The 14,946-nt window shown below is 52.8% G+C and overlaps 1 protein-coding gene and 1 non-coding gene across 3 annotated transcripts in view; both read left to right on the top strand.

Moving 5' to 3' along the window:
- The window catches only part of TNFRSF1B (TNF receptor superfamily member 1B), a 35,505-nt gene that overhangs the window by 14,921 nt on the left and 5,638 nt on the right, over window positions 1-14,946 (top strand). For both annotated transcript variants that reach the window (XM_068985897.1, XM_068985896.1), the window contains exons 2-9: window positions 2,452-2,551; window positions 4,890-5,018; window positions 5,437-5,586; window positions 6,010-6,103; window positions 6,512-6,741; window positions 7,906-7,983; window positions 8,579-8,613; window positions 14,708-14,915. In XM_068985897.1, coding sequence (XP_068841998.1) covers window positions 2,452-2,551; window positions 4,890-5,018; window positions 5,437-5,586; window positions 6,010-6,103; window positions 6,512-6,741; window positions 7,906-7,983; window positions 8,579-8,613; window positions 14,708-14,915 — 1,024 coding nt within the window. The remainder of the gene's footprint in view (window positions 1-2,451; window positions 2,552-4,889; window positions 5,019-5,436; window positions 5,587-6,009; window positions 6,104-6,511; window positions 6,742-7,905; window positions 7,984-8,578; window positions 8,614-14,707; window positions 14,916-14,946) is intronic.
- On the top strand, window positions 4,483-4,554 carry TRNAS-GGA (transfer RNA serine (anticodon GGA)). The gene has a single exon. It is a non-coding gene; the product is annotated as a tRNA-Ser (tRNA).

The raw sequence follows: 14,946 nt of genomic DNA, 5'->3' as shown, positions 1-14,946 counted from the left end.
ATCAGATGTGCCTTACACATTGGATGTTAGATTGATCCTTCTTGTCTTCCTTCTCGTTCTCCTTCCTCCTTCCCTCTATCATCATCTCTCCCTCTCTTATCTATCTATCCATCCATCATCCCACCATCCATCATCCATTCATCATCTGTCTTCTCCAGTCTCCCCCTAAACACACACACACACACAGACACACACACACACAGTCACAGGTCACCCACCTGTTAAATGGGTGGTTGATGCTCATCAGTGAGGTCCAAGTTTTTACTCGGGGACACAGTATTTTGAAAGGTCAGGTTTGCTAAGCATGCTGAGTGAATCCAGTACTAGCCAATTCATTTCCTCATTTTAAAATGTCAGTCAGGCTCTCCTATGGGTGGATGTTGTGTGGCTCTGAGCCTCCCCAATCCCAGACAAAAGAACTGGAAGCTTACATAGCCCTAAGTTTCCCAGAGGCTGCTCACCATGTTCTGGGGGCCTCCAAGGACCCTCAGCTTTTACAGCTGCTTTGCTGACCTGGGGCCCAACTTACAGGGCTGTGCTTGGCCTGGCCTCTGCTCTAGTGAGCAGGGCAATGGAGGGAGTGACCTTTTGTCCCGCTCTGCAAGGGGCTTTCTGTTCCTCATTGTTTAGCCATGACATGGCAGTATTTTTTTTTTTTTCAGTCCAAGAGGATAAACAGGCGTCAAGATGACTTAAAGGAGAGCTGACCTCCTTTGCCCGCTCAGGCTGGAGTCAGAGAGGCAAGAGGAAGTGCAGGGAAAATCTTTCATAGCAAGATTCAGACAGGAAAAGACCTGGGATGAGAGGCCTCAGGGAGGCCACTCCGGGCAGTGACCTGGGGGCCCCGGGGGTCCAGCTGCCTGCCTTTGTCCCGGAACCCTTGCCCTGTGGGTGGAGAGAGAGACCAGACTTGGCCACAGCAGGGCCTTTTCCCGTCAGATCCTCTGGGCCCTGACAGGAAATCCTCCCCCAGGGAGGGCAGGCCTCCCTGGGCTGCATCTTGGGGAGGAGTCCTTCCCCGCCAGAAGCTGTGGGGCCTGTGGCTCTCAGGGCCCGCAGGGGTGAGGGGCTCCCCTAGTTACACTGAAGGTGCTTGTAGGGAGGAAGCCCACTGTGTTCAGGGTCCTTGAGACCTATGCCTGCCCCCATGGCGGGCAGGGGGCTGGAGGGAAGGAGCTGTGGCTCCTCCCTGTCTGATGGGGGAGGCTGCTGCCTCGGGTGTTCAGTCTGAGCCCAGGGAACAGCAGGCTGCAGCAAGGGGTATGGCGGGGACAGACCAGCCCTCCCATTCCATGCAGTGAGTGCACAGGTGAATGTTGGAGTGAAGGGGGCTGCGGGCAGCACAGTTCTGTGGTTTTGGGGCTCCCGCAGCTTTTGATCACTGCTCTCCACCCTGACCCACCCCCAGGTCATCTTGCTCTAGCCTGTGTGCCGGTCAGGTTTGCTCAGCAGTGGAGCATCGGAATCACTTGGGCAGGTTTTTGTTTTTTTTTTTTCACAGTACACCTTTCTGGGTCCACCCCTGGGCTCCTGACCCTTTGTTGGGGAGGGAGTTGTCATTATGATAGACTCTTCCAAGGTGCTTTGGAAACGTGCAGTGCCACACAGTACCCCCAGCCACCTCCAGTAAGTGGGAGGAGCCCTGAGAAGGGGCTTTGCTTCAGGACCAAACAGGAAAGGGAGAAGCACCAGGACTGTGTATGTGTGTGTGTTTGTGTGTGTGTGTGTGCATGGGTATACACACCTGTGTATGCACAGGCATCAGAGCAGGCTGGGAGGACAAGAAGGCACCTCATTTCAGCCTGATGAGACGATTGCTAGAAGGGGGCATATTCGGTGTTTAAAGAGAGCCCAGAGCAGGAGGAACCTGAATCAGCCTGGGAGAGTCAGAGAAAGCTTCCTGGAGGAGGCAGCACTCAGCTGGAAGGACGAAGGGGTGATTACCAGGTGCAGGAGGAAAGAGGGCAGAACCTAGGCATGGGTGCTTTGTGCTGAGCTCTGTGATTCCCTGGAGAAGGAAGTGGCAACCCACTCCAGTATTCTTGCCTGGAGAATCCCACGGACAGGGGAGCCTGGTGGGCTACAGTCCATGCGGTTGCAGAAGAGTGGGACACGACTGAGCGACTGAGCCCTGTGGTTCTCTGTGACCGAGGCCACCACCTTCTGGGAGGCTTCCGGGCCTCACACCTGCCAAGTGTAGGGTTAGGAGCCGGCTCCACCCTCTGGCCAGCTGCCTTGGTGTCTCTGCCTGCAGATGTGAGTGTGCTACACTGAGGGGGGTGAAGAGGGGGTTAAAGAAGGGATCTCTTTTACCTCTATCTGACCCCCTCACCAAAGGGAGGAGTCCCCACATGGACAGAACTCCAGGAGGGAGAAAGCCAAACACTTGCCGGGCACAGATGGGGATGTGGGAGTCCATGCTGATGGCTGTCCTTCCCTTCCCTCTTCCAGGCTGTGTTTACTCCCTACATCCCGGAGCCTGGAAGCTCATGCCGGCAGCAAGAATTCTACAACCAAAAGATCCAGATGTGCTGCAGCAAATGTCCACCAGGTAAGGGGTAGCCTCTGGGGCCCTCGCTCTCAGCCTGGCTGGGTCCCTGGGTGCCAGTGCCCTGAAGAGAGTCAGTGTGTGTGGCGGTTAGGGGGTCAGGGTCATGGCCCTAGACTCTTGTTGAGCTCCCTCTGGTTCCATGAATTGACCCCCACAGTCGCTCTTGCTTCTGGGCCATTGCACATGTCATTCTCTCTGCCTTCCTGGGGTGCCCTCCCATTGATCCTTTAGACCTCTGATGGCCCCCTCCTCCAGGAAGCCTGCCCGCACTGCCTGGCCAGATTAGGCTCTACCTTTGAGCTCCCGCTGGCCCTTGGCAGCCCCCATGGCAGCAGCTCTTTTTACACTGTGATCGTGGCCTGGATCTCCTCTATAGCCCCCACTGTGTGCTACTTAGAACAGGGACTGTGTGGCTTGTTCTTTGCTGAATCCCCAGCACCTGGCGCAACACCTGACACATAAAGGTCGTCAGTGCATCTTTGATTGAATCAGTGACTGCGGCCCATTTCACAAGTGATGGACCTGAGGCCTAATCCCAGTTGGGAGAGCCAGGCAGCCCAACTCCCAGGGCTGTCCATCCACTCGTTTGTTTATATATGCATCCCTGTAATGTTTATAAAGCATCTGCGAAGTGTCAGGCACCGAATGCTGGGAACACGACAGAGAGCAGGGCAGGCAAAGTCCTCACCCTCATGGATTTTGCATCCTAACAAGGGCATAAGACAGATAAACCAATAGAGGAGATAGACGTGTGGTCCGTGAAGGAAACAAGAGAGGGGAGGGCAGATAGAGGCAAGTGGGACATGCTGGTCATGGAAGACCTTTCTGAGGAACTGACTCGTGGGCAGAGATGTGCAGGAGGTGAGTCATGCAGATATACAGGGGGACAGCACTGCGAAGGCCCTGAGGTGTTAAGCTCGTTTGGTGCACTTAGAGAACAGGCAGGCCAGTGCGTGGCCCCAAGTGAGTTAGCAGGGACCATGGTAAGGAGTTTAGATTTTCTTCTGCAGGATCTAGAAAGCCATTGGAGAGCTTTGAGCCACTAGCTTGAGATGTGGGCAGGCACAAATGCACCTGTCACCATGGCCATTTTAAGAGATCCCAGGGAAGTGACTCTTCTTTCTTCTATTAACTGGCAGGGTCTCTGTAAGAAGGCACTCGAATAGCACAGCAGTGAAGGTGCAGGATAGGAATGGGGCTCAGAAGAAAAACTTCTTCAAGGTTTGCCTGGGTGTTCTCAATCCCCAGGCACATCTTCTTTGAGGCCCCCAGGAGTCCCATGGCCTCGTCCTTGATAGAATACCAGGGATGACTGCTGCTGCCTTTTTTTTTTTTTAAAAACCTTTCTCAGATGAAGAATTTCTGCCAATTAGAAAGAAGAAAGGATAAGACTTCCCTGGTGGTCCAGTGGTTAAGACCTTGCCTTCTAATGCAGGGGTTTTGAGTTCCATCCCTGGTCAGGAAGCTAAGATCCCATATGCCTTGTGGCCAAAAAGCAAAGCGTGAAACAGAAGCAATATTGAACAAATTCAATAAAGACTTTAAAAATGGTCCACATCAAAAAAAATTTTTTTAATAAGAACTGGTTAGCCAGTTCTTACTCAAGTGTTATTGACTGATAATCAGCAGTTCCAATGGTGGAATTCCAGACACCTGAAAAGAGCAGAAAAGGAAAGGTTAGTCACTTCGTTGTGTCCAACTCTTTGCAACCCCATGGACTATAGCTCACCAGGCTCCTCTGTCTATGGAATTCTCCAGGCGAAAATACTGGAGTGAGTAGCCATTGCCTTCTCCAGGGAATCGTCCCAACCCAGGGATCGAACCTGGGTTACCTGCATTGCAGGCAGATTCTTTACCATCTAAGCCACCAGGAAAGCCCTAAAAAAGAGCAGAGGGGAAGATATTTTAGGAGCACTTCAGGGTTCAGGGCTTCCCTGGTGGCTCAGAGGTTAAAGCGTCTGCCTGGAATGCAGGAGACCTGGGTTCGATCCCTGGGTTGGGAAGATCCCCTGGAGAAGGAAATGGCAACCCACTCTAGTACTCTTGCCTGGAGAATCCCATGGAGGGAGGAGCCTGGTAGGCTACAGTCCATGGGGTCGCAAAAAGTCGGACACGACTGAGCGACTTCACTTCACTTCAGGGTTCAGAGATGGAGTGATGGCTGGTACACGCTAGATGGGAGATGATGCAGGAGTTGAAACTCTATCAGAGAGCCTTCCAACTAGGCCTCAGAACTCTGGGGCTCTGGAGGACAGAGGATGAGCCTGGGTCCTGGCAGAAGCCACCCCCCTGCCCCATTGCCCTCCTCCACTGAGACGCCTGGCCTTCACTTTTTCAGGCTACCGTGTACAGTCTTTATGCAACACGACCTCGGACACCGTATGTGCCTCCTGCGAGAGCAGCACATACACCCAGCTCTGGAACTTGGTCACCGCATGCTTCAGCTGTAACTCGCGCTGCAGCTCTGGTGAGTTGGCTCAGAGTGAGGGGTGGTCCCAGGCATCCTCTCCTGGCCCCCATGAACTCCAGCCCCTTTGCCCTTGAGCTGGCTGGGCTTATTCTAGACCTTTGTTTTCATGCCTGAGGGCACATGTGCAGTACCGCACCTCACTGTTTATCATCCTCTTCAATAGCCCCTTGGGGCAGGCAGGCCAAGAGCAGCAGTGGGGAAACGGTGCCCGTTGTTAGAGTTGAGGACGTGCCTGGGAAAGTAGGTGTGCTTGTTCATACTGTGACGGAGACTCTGTGGCCAGCACTCTTTAAGCCCCATCCTGAGGCCGGTGCAGAGGTCTGCTGTCTGTGGGTGGTGGGGCTGGGTGGAAAGACAGAGTGGGCGTGGCCGGCGAAGGGAGGCGTGACCCTTGGCTGTCTTCTCCTTTCTCTAGACCAGGTGGAAACTCAAGCCTGCACGACGAAACAGAATCGCATCTGCACCTGCAAGCCAGGCTGGTACTGCACCCTAGGGAGGCAGGAGGGCTGCCGGCTGTGCGCGGCGCTGCGCAAATGCGCCCCCGGCTTTGGCGTGGTCAAACCAGGTATGGGGCCAGGGCCAGAGGGCCTTGGGGTACCCCCTTGGGTCTCTCCTTCCTAGGAACATCATCAGGGCGGCCAGGTGCTGGTTACCCATCTGTCCACTTGTCCCAATTCGTTCTTCCCTCAAGCCCTCCTGATCAGGCACCTCCTGTGTGCTAGGCCCTGGGGATCCAGAGAAGATCAAATTAAACCCCAAGCTACTGGAAAGTCAGGTGGTGCCTCAGGAAGACAAAGTCACTAGAATTAAGGACAGACTGCCCAGGGTTGTGTGTGTGTGTGTGTGTGTGTGTGGTATGAAGGGGTGGAGGTGCAGACAGAATCTCTTGCCTCCTCAAACCTCCCCGGGGCTCCATTTCCCTTAGGGCCAAGGCCCACCTTTTCCATGGCATATCTGAATTGGTGACACTTTCCAATTTTTTGTGAAGGAACTGCAACAACAAATGTGGAATGTGCTTCCTGTGGCCCGGGGACGTTCTCGGACACCACATCATACACGGATACCTGCAAGCCCCACCGGAAGTGAGTGGCTGCATCCTCTGGTTCTGGAGGAGCAGGGAGGGGCTGTTCCCCGAGTGATCCTGAGGCTTCCAGCACAAATCAGCTGGCTCACAGTGCCTGGGATCTCCCCAGTTACTTCCTTGGGCAGAGGTATTGCCGAGCCTGCTCCAGTGTTAGGACTGGTTTATCTGACAATGGGTGGGTGGGTCCCTGAACAGCCTGATGAACAGAAGTTTTGTCCTGGAAGTCAGGGGTGGGGAGCATGGGATAGGTCGGGTGGGGACAGGAAGGGACAGTCTTGAAAGAGGGCGTGGCATGCAAACTCCCTCCCCTATCCCAGTTGCTGCGCCCCTTGCATGTCAGCCTGGCTCCCAGGGGTGAACCCAGCTACCTTGAGTCATTCAGTCTCAATCACGCCTTCTCCCGCAGCTGTAGTTCCGTGGCCATTCCTGGTACTGCATTGACAGATGCAGTCTGCACCTCTGTGCTGCCCACCCGGAAGGTGGCTCGGGGCCCAGCCACCACAAGATCCCAGCACATGGAGCCGACTCTGGGGCCCAGCACAACTCCAAGCACCTTCCTCCTCCTCCCAAAAGTCCCAAGTCCTCCAAGTTCCCCAGTGGAACAGCCCAACAGAGGGAACATCTCTCTTCCTATTGGTAAGTCTCAAGAGGTCCCATTTATCCTTGCTCCCTCCCTTCTGTCTTAGCATATGTGTGCTAAGTTGCTTCAGTCGTGTCTGACTCTTTGCAACCCCAAGGGCTATAGCCTGCCAAGCTCCACTGTGGGATTTCCCAGGCAAGAATACTGGAATGGGTTGCCATTTCCTCCTCCAGGGGATCTTCCCGACCCAGGGATTGAACCCACACCTCTTATGTCTCCTGCATTGGCAGCTGGGTTCTTTACCACTAGTGCCACCTGGGAAGCCCTCTTAAGAGTCTTGCCGAGAGCTTGTATGGGCTGGACCCTGTGCTCCATCCTGGGATGCAGGTAGCATTGAGACTTGCTTTCTTCCAAGATTTAGTGATGCCACTAAGAATTCCTGGGTGGAGAGACATAGGGTCCCTGTTTTATCTCAAAGTGGAGATGGTCTTCTGGTTGCCATTTCTGATGAAACACTAGGCTTTGACAGTGGGCTGAGCCAGGTCGCTGTGTTGTGGGTTTCCCTTCTGGACTATACCAAAGGGCTCAAACTCGTGGTCCTCAGGCTGGGTGTGGCCCACAGGCATGTTTTCTTTGGTGCATGGATTTTGGTTTGTTTTGTGATCAAATTTCAGAGTCTCTGCCCTGGGCTTGTCCCTTGCCTGCGACAGCCCCAGTCATCTTTGGTCATTGACTGACCTGGTACATTTGAGTTTCCTTAAAAAAAAATTGATTGATTGATTGATTTGGCTGTGGCTTCCCAGGTGGCGCTAGTGGTAAAGAACCCACCTGCCAATGCAAGAGACGTAAGATAAGAGATGCTGGTTTGTTCCGCGGATCAGGAAGATCCCCTGGAGAAGGGCATAGCAATCCACTCCAGTATTCTTGCCTGGAAAATCCCATGGAGAAAGGAGCCTGGCAGGCTATAGTCCATAGGGTTGCACAGAGTCGGACACCACTGAAGTGACTTAGCACACACGCACTGGGTTGTAGTGGCAACCCTTTGGGCTCTCTAGTTGTGGCACGCTGCCTTAGTTGCTCCAAGCCATGTGAGATCTTAGTTCCCCAACTGGGGATCCAGTCCTCATTCCCTGCTTTACAAAGTAGGTTCTTAACCACTGGACCCCCAGGGAAGTCCCAAGTTTACTTTTTGCAGCTGTTTTGAACTCTTTTCCTTCTAGGACTGATTGTGGGTGTGACAGCATTGGGTCTGCTACTGATAGTCGTCGTGAACTGTGTCATCATGACCCAGAAAAAAAGTAAGATTCCATCCTTCCTTCCTTCATCTGTTTATTCCCTCATTTGTTCAGGAAGTTTTTCTGGGGGGTCTCCTCTGAGTCCAGCACTGGGCACAGCTTTATGGGTCAGACAGAGCTGGGTCTGGTACACCCTGTTTTTAGGAGCTTAGAGCCTGGGGCAGAGCGCATTTCCACTAACTTCTCTAGTAAGAGGTGAGACGCTATCAGGGATATCCAAGAGGTGGGAGTCCAAGATTCTTGTCTAGGAATTCTGGGGGATTCAGCCCTTATGGAGCAGGTGGCATCTGAACTGGGCAAGATTTTGATGGAGACATAAGTGCAGGAAAGAAAGGGCTTGCAGAGCAGTGGGGTGTGGTATGGACAAAGTGGGGCAGGCTGAAGAATGGTGGGTGTCGGGGAGGAGAGGGGAGCAATGTCAGGCCGGCTGGAGGGTTGGGTATGGGGGCTTGTGTGTACTTTGTCTGGTAGGTAATTGCTCCCCCAGGACTGAGCCTAATCTGAAAGCTTTTGCTTGGGTCCCATGCTACCTGTTAGTTAAAAAAGATGTGATCTAAGGAAGTTGCTTACTGACTGGTCCCTTTTCTCCTCTCTGCAGAGAAGCCCTTCTGCCTGCAAGGAGATGCCAAGGTGGTGAGTGCCCCTCTGCCTGCCCCCTCTGCCTCCATGGTGTCCTTCCTGCTGGGCCAGGTTGTCCCATAGGAAGTGGTGAATTCTCTAGGTTGGTCTGTCCAGCCTCAGGCAGGATGCAGAGCCCCAGGAGGCTGCAGAAAGACCGGCCAGGGTCTGTTGTGGGGGCTGATAAAGGTGGCATCTGAGCTGGGCAAGATTTTGATGGAGACACGAGTGCAGGAAGGAAAGGACATGCAGAGCAGCAGGGTGTGGTATGGACAAAGCAGGGCAGGCTGAAGAATGGTGGGTGTGGGGGAGGGGACTGGAGCAATGTTGAGCCCAGATGACTGAGTGTGAAAGGCCACATCAGGGAATAGGAGGGTAAGTGGGGTCAGTGGCAAGCATGTGGTCATGGACCCATGCTGTGACCTTGGGCTGACATGTAATTGCTGATGGCTGGTTCCTCACCATTAAGTGTGGACAGTGTCTCAGCCCTGCTTGTAGGACTGTGCCTTTCACCCAGCTGGCAACAATTCTCAGCATCTCTGAGATGTTTACAAAGCACTTCCACATTGTACAGTGGTTTTCAAACTGCGTGCTAGGGTACCCCAGTATTCCACATAGGGTCCTGCCCGGGGCGGTGGGTGGGGAGGGAGTCATCTTTGAGATTGAGATCAAGGCTAGGGGACTGGACCCAGGGCCTCCCCCAACTTCAACCAAAGCAACTCACTTTTGATCATTTTTATGAAGTAGGATCTGTACAGGATTTTTGCTAGAAACAGAGCACTGACATTGTATTTCATCAGTTTTCCATCAGGAGGGCATTTGGCTGCAAGTAACCAAAAGCTTAAGGGTGACTTCAAAGGGCTGTATTTTCTGTCAGGGTGTTGGTGATTGCTGGAATGATTCAGCTGCATCCTTCTGTGAGGCCAGCAGGACCCCACACTCTGCCATCTTTAGTGTGTTGGCCTTTATTCTCTTGCCTTTGGCCTATGTCATAAGATGGTGATCACCACTGCATATGTGACCTCCAGTCTGAGGCAGGAAAAAGAAGGGAAACAGCCAGATGCATTTTACAGGAAATCAGACTCTTTCCTAGAAGCCCTGAGTACATTTCTTCTTTTGTCTTATTGGCCAAATGGTATCACGTGACCACCTCTAGCTGCAAGGGAGGCTGGAAAAGGTGGTGTTTTGCTTTTCTAGCCTTTATGGTGGAGGAGAACTAGGGAGAGGGCTTGGAAATGGGTGCGGGGTGAGCCAATACATGGTGTGTACTGCAAGCCCATGCCAGGTAGACAGGGCAGGTTTGGTTGTTTTTGCTTATTTGTTTGTTTTGAATGTGCTGGATTTCAGTTGTGGCCTGCAGTGTTCGTTGTGGCATGCAAGATCTTCTGTTGCAGCAAGTGGGATCCAGTTCCCTGACCGGATTGAACCTGGGCTCCCTGCCTTGGGAGCACAGAATATTAATTACTGGACAGCCAGGGAAGTCCCTAGGGCAGGTTTTTTACCCAAATTTACAGATGAGGAAACAAGACTCCAGGAGTTCCCTCCATGTCCCCTGTCCTGCTGGGGCAGGGCTTCTCAAACCTGCCTGCTAATTCTTTGTCACGAGGGGCTATCCTATGTATTATAGCTTTTTCAGTGAAATCATTGACGTCTCCCTACTTGATGCCAGTAGCACTGCCTCCAAGGAGTGAGAACCAAAGTGTCTCCAGACATTGCAAAATGTTTCCTGGAGGACAGACACCCTCCATTGGGAACCACTGTGCTAGGGGACAGCTCAGCCCTGAGGTTTACACAGGGTTTTGGACTTGGTAGGACCAAACTGGTTTCATCTCCTGATTGTCCCAACAAGAAAAGAAGTACAGAGAGGGAAACTGACTTGCCCAAGGTCACACAGCATTACATCTCTGGATTCCTGGCTAGTGCTTTTTGACATGCCCTACAGTGAAAGTGAAAGTCTCTCAGTCATGTCTGGCTCTTTGCGATCCCACAGACTATATAGCCCATGGAATTCTCCAGGGCAGAACACTGGAGTAGGTAGCCATTCACTCCCTTCTCCAGGTGATCTTCCCAATCCAGGTCCTCCACACTGCAGGTGGATTCCAGCTGAGCCACAAGGGAAGCCAGACAGAAACACTGGTTTGGAGGTACACACCATTTCTCATTCCACCAGTGTGCCAATGCCATGCCCTCCTTTTTCTAGCTTCAGTTCAGTGACTCTGGAAGCTGAGACCTGGTGGCCCATAGAATAAGTATGCCCTCTAAGCTCCATCCCAGCACCCAACTGCCAACTTATCTTTCCTGGACTGGGTATTTCCCAATCTTTGATGCAATAAAGCTGCCTGAGGTGTGGCCCCCACTTCCCCTTTCTGTTTGCTCAGTTTTGTGTTTACCAAGTGTGAACGACTCCACTGCTGTTTGTTGAGTGCTATTGCCAGTGGAGCCCAGGGGTGTGCTGGTAATTGGCCCTCTGGGTCGGGGAGGACCCAAACCCTGATTTATAGAGTTTGCTCATTTCTGTGTTATAAACACTCCCACTGTGACTGATTTCAGGAAGCTACTTACTGAATGTAAAGTTGGGAAGAAACACACATAGGTCTGGGCTGGTTCCAGCACCCCACTGGCTAAGCCCCAGGCCAGGCCCTGCATCCTCACACACAGCCCTGTTAGGTACAGGATGTCATCACCCCACTTCACAGATGAGGAAACTGAGATTCAGGGAGCTTCAGGTATCCACATGAGGTTAGACCACTAGCTGACTGGCAGAGCCCAGGTTTGAAACTCATTCTGAATCTGCAGGGCTTGTATTTACCCACCCTCCTGTTTGCCCAGAGCAGACATTCAGAATTGTTCCAGGCATCCCTGTCCCCAGCAGGGACTGCCCTTAGAGGCTAATCTTCAGTCCCTTCAGTCCCCGGACTCGCACCCCTGCCCTGACCCCTGTGCTCAGCCTGTACTCCACTCTCGTTTCCCCGCCTCCTGGCAGTGGTCCTGTTAACAGCTACGTAGTAACTCTCCTGGCCAGACCAGTGGGGTTGAGAGCACGGTGACTCAGCACCGCCCTGCCCCTCCTGGTAACATCAATGCATGGTGAGACAGTAGCTTCCCTTTGTTCAGAAAAGACCAGCATAACCACATGTATGAGCTCAATCACCCCCACAGACATGCTCATCCACAGGCTCTTGTTTCATAAAGAGGGTGATGTTTATGAGGTGCTAAGCATGGGCCAGGCACAGTACTGAGCATTGCTTAGCCTCACAGCTGCACTGTGACCCAGGCAGTGTGGTTATTGCCCCGATTTTACAGCCCAGGAATCTCGGGCTCAGAGAAGTCAAATAACTTTCCCAAGGTGACATAGCAAATGAGTGGCCTGAGACACAGACCCAGGAGTGCCTCTTTTCATCACCTCCAGCACACACGCTAGTTGCACCACTCACAGTCATGCGCACGTGCTCCCCACACATGGACACACACATGTGAGCATGCTTCAGACATTTTCCCACCTATACTTATGGGCACGGGAGCTTCAGGGACACACTCTCACACATACAGACAGACACAGGCCAGCCAGCAGCTCTGCCAGGGTCTCTGCTCCTACCCATGGTAGGGCCAGGCTGGGACATGATGGGGAGGCTAACTGGGATCCTGTTTGTTGAATGACCCACCTCAGTACCCACCCCCCATACCTCCCTGGGGTGCCAACCCAGGACTCCGAATGTATCCGCTCCACTCAGAGCCTGCCTGAACTTTTGCATCTCGTGGCTTTGCGGGGAGGGAGGCAGGCTGTGACCTTTGGGGGTTTCTGTTCTGCCTGGCCCTCACCACCAACAGAAAGGCGGGACGCAGGCTGAAAAGCCCCTTCTCTGGGGGATGTGAGGGATGGCCTTTGGATGTTTCTTCTCCTGTTCCTGCTCCCCTGCCTGTCCACGCTCAGACCAGGGTCAGGGGTGGGGACCAATACCAGGGTTAGACCATCTGAGCAAAGAAAGGTTCAGGATGAACTTGAAATGCCCTGCCTTCCTCCACAGTCGAGGGTGGTGAGCCAGGGAGGCAGGACTCAGTCGGAAGCACGCAGCTGTGGTACACCAAGAGGGGCTGCCCCTGCCCCTTCCATGGACCCGCTGTGGGATACTAAGAAAGGACTCACCCATTCTGGGCCTCCGTGGCCTCATGGGGACTGCTTTCAAAGGATCCTCCCAGCCTGAGAGTCTGTGAGCCGGCCTTCGGATATGCAGGGCTCAGGGGGGGACTGGGGACCTGGGGCTTGCAGAGATTGGCACCTGAGTCCTTCCTGTGTTCTCCACCTCTGTCTGACCTCACCTCCCCGACCCTGCCAGGCTGCATCCTTCTAGCACTCATTCGCCTCAGTTCTCAATCTACCCTGGACCCTCTCATCCTGGACAGGGGTTGAGAATGTGGCCCGTCGGTCTTTTTCTTTCTAGAATCCAGTGATCACCCAGAACCCTAAGGCAAGGGCTTGTGCACCTGGTCAGTTGTAGACAGGTAGCCAACCACCTCGGAGTGACATTTCTAGCACAGATGTCTGAAAATGGGGCACCTTGTCTTGAGCTTCCAGGGACAGAACCCCAAACACCCAAGAACGATGTTGTAGGTTTTAGCCCAGATGCACCATGTCCTAACTGTGTGACCTTGGGCAACTAACTCAACCTCTCTGGGCCTCGGCTTCTATATCTGCAAAGCAGGGATAACATTGGGCTGTATAGATAATGTCTGGAAGGGCTTCAGCACAGTGCTTGGCACTGGATGGATTCAAGTGTCAGCTAATATTTTATTATGGTTGTTGTTGTGACTTGTGTTTTAAGAGAAAAAGATGGAGAATCACAGAACAGCTTGGGGAATAGAATCTGCAGTGTCACTGAGACTGCAAGACTGAGAGCCCTAAAGGAGAGGACTGTCTACACTGGATTGAGGGCCAGCAGACTTTTTCTGTAAAGATCCAGACAGTCAATATTGTAGGCTTTTTTGATCCTCTGGCCTCTGTTATCGCTTCTCAGTTCTGACATTGCATGGGAAAGTAGCCACAAACATGAGATTAACAAATGGAGGTGGCTGTGTGCCAAGAAAACTATATTTATGGACACCAGTGTTTGAACTTCATGTAACTTCGTATCATGAAATATTGTTCCTTAAATATTTTTTCAACCATTTAAAAGTGTAAAAACTATTCTTAGCTCACAGCCTGTACAGAAACAGCAGCAGACCAGACTTGGCCCATGGCAGTAGTTTGCTAAGCCCTTATGTTTTTTACGACTATGCTGGTCTTCGTTGGTATGCATGGGCTTTCTCTAGTTCCAGAGAGTAGGGGCTGCTCTCTGGCTGTGGTGCTTCGGCTTCTTGTTTTGGTAACTTCTCTTATTGTGGAGCATGGGCTCTAGGCATGTGGGCTTCAGTAGTTGTGGCATGCTCTGTGGCATGTGGAATATTCCTGGACCAGGGATTGAACCTGTGTTCCGTGCATTGGCAGGTGGATTCTCAGCCACTGGACCACCAGGGAAGTACAGAGCCCTGATTTAACAAACCCCTGATGGGTGCTTAATATGGAACAGGCACTGTTGTTAGTGCTTTACAAAACTTCAGTCATTTAATCTTCCCAATAACCCTGGGAGGTAGCTTTATTATTCTTTCATTTCTAGAGAAAAAAACAAAACAAAACAAAACAGAGGAACAGAGAGGTTAAGTAACTTGTTCAAGGTTGCAGAGCTAGTCAGTGATGGAGTCCTGGCTTGCACACTTATGGTCTCGTTCCAGGCTCCATGCCCTTGGCTGCTAGGCTGAGCCACATCGCCCCATGACCTTAGGAGAGTCATTTTTCTTATCTGGGCCTCTGCTTCTTTATGCAAAATGAGGATGAAAACCCTGCCTCGCCTCTCAGACTGTTCAGTAAACAGGGCCATGTGGCCCCTGCCCTCCTAGGGCTCACACTCCAGAGGTTAATCATAGAAGCCACAGAGAATCACACGTCCTAAAAGTGCTGTGCATGGAGAGAAGGTGCAGAAGTGCCGTGTAAACTGTGAAGTGCTAATGGTGGTGAGAGGGATGAGGGGGCGAGGAGCCAGCTGATGGGTTCCCCAACTCCCTCCTCCCCATGCAGCCACACCTGCCTGCCAACAAGGCCCAAGGTGCCCCAGGCCCTGAGCAACAGCACCTGCTGACCACGGCGCCAAGCTCCAGCAGCAGTTCCCTGGAGAGCTCGACCAGCACCACGGACAAGAGGGCCCCCACCAGGTCCCAGCTGCAGTCGCCAGGCGTGGAAAAGGCCAGCACGTCAGGGGAGGCTCGGACCAGCTGCAGTAGCTCAGGTAAGAGGCAGGAGCTCCCCCGCCCCTGCCC

Source organism: Capricornis sumatraensis, chromosome 14 (genome assembly GCF_032405125.1).
Source record: "Capricornis sumatraensis isolate serow.1 chromosome 14, serow.2, whole genome shotgun sequence".
Lineage (NCBI taxonomy): Eukaryota > Metazoa > Chordata > Mammalia > Artiodactyla > Bovidae > Capricornis > Capricornis sumatraensis.
The sequence above is the reverse complement of the archived record's forward strand: the minus strand, read 5'-3'. Positions and strand labels throughout refer to the sequence as shown.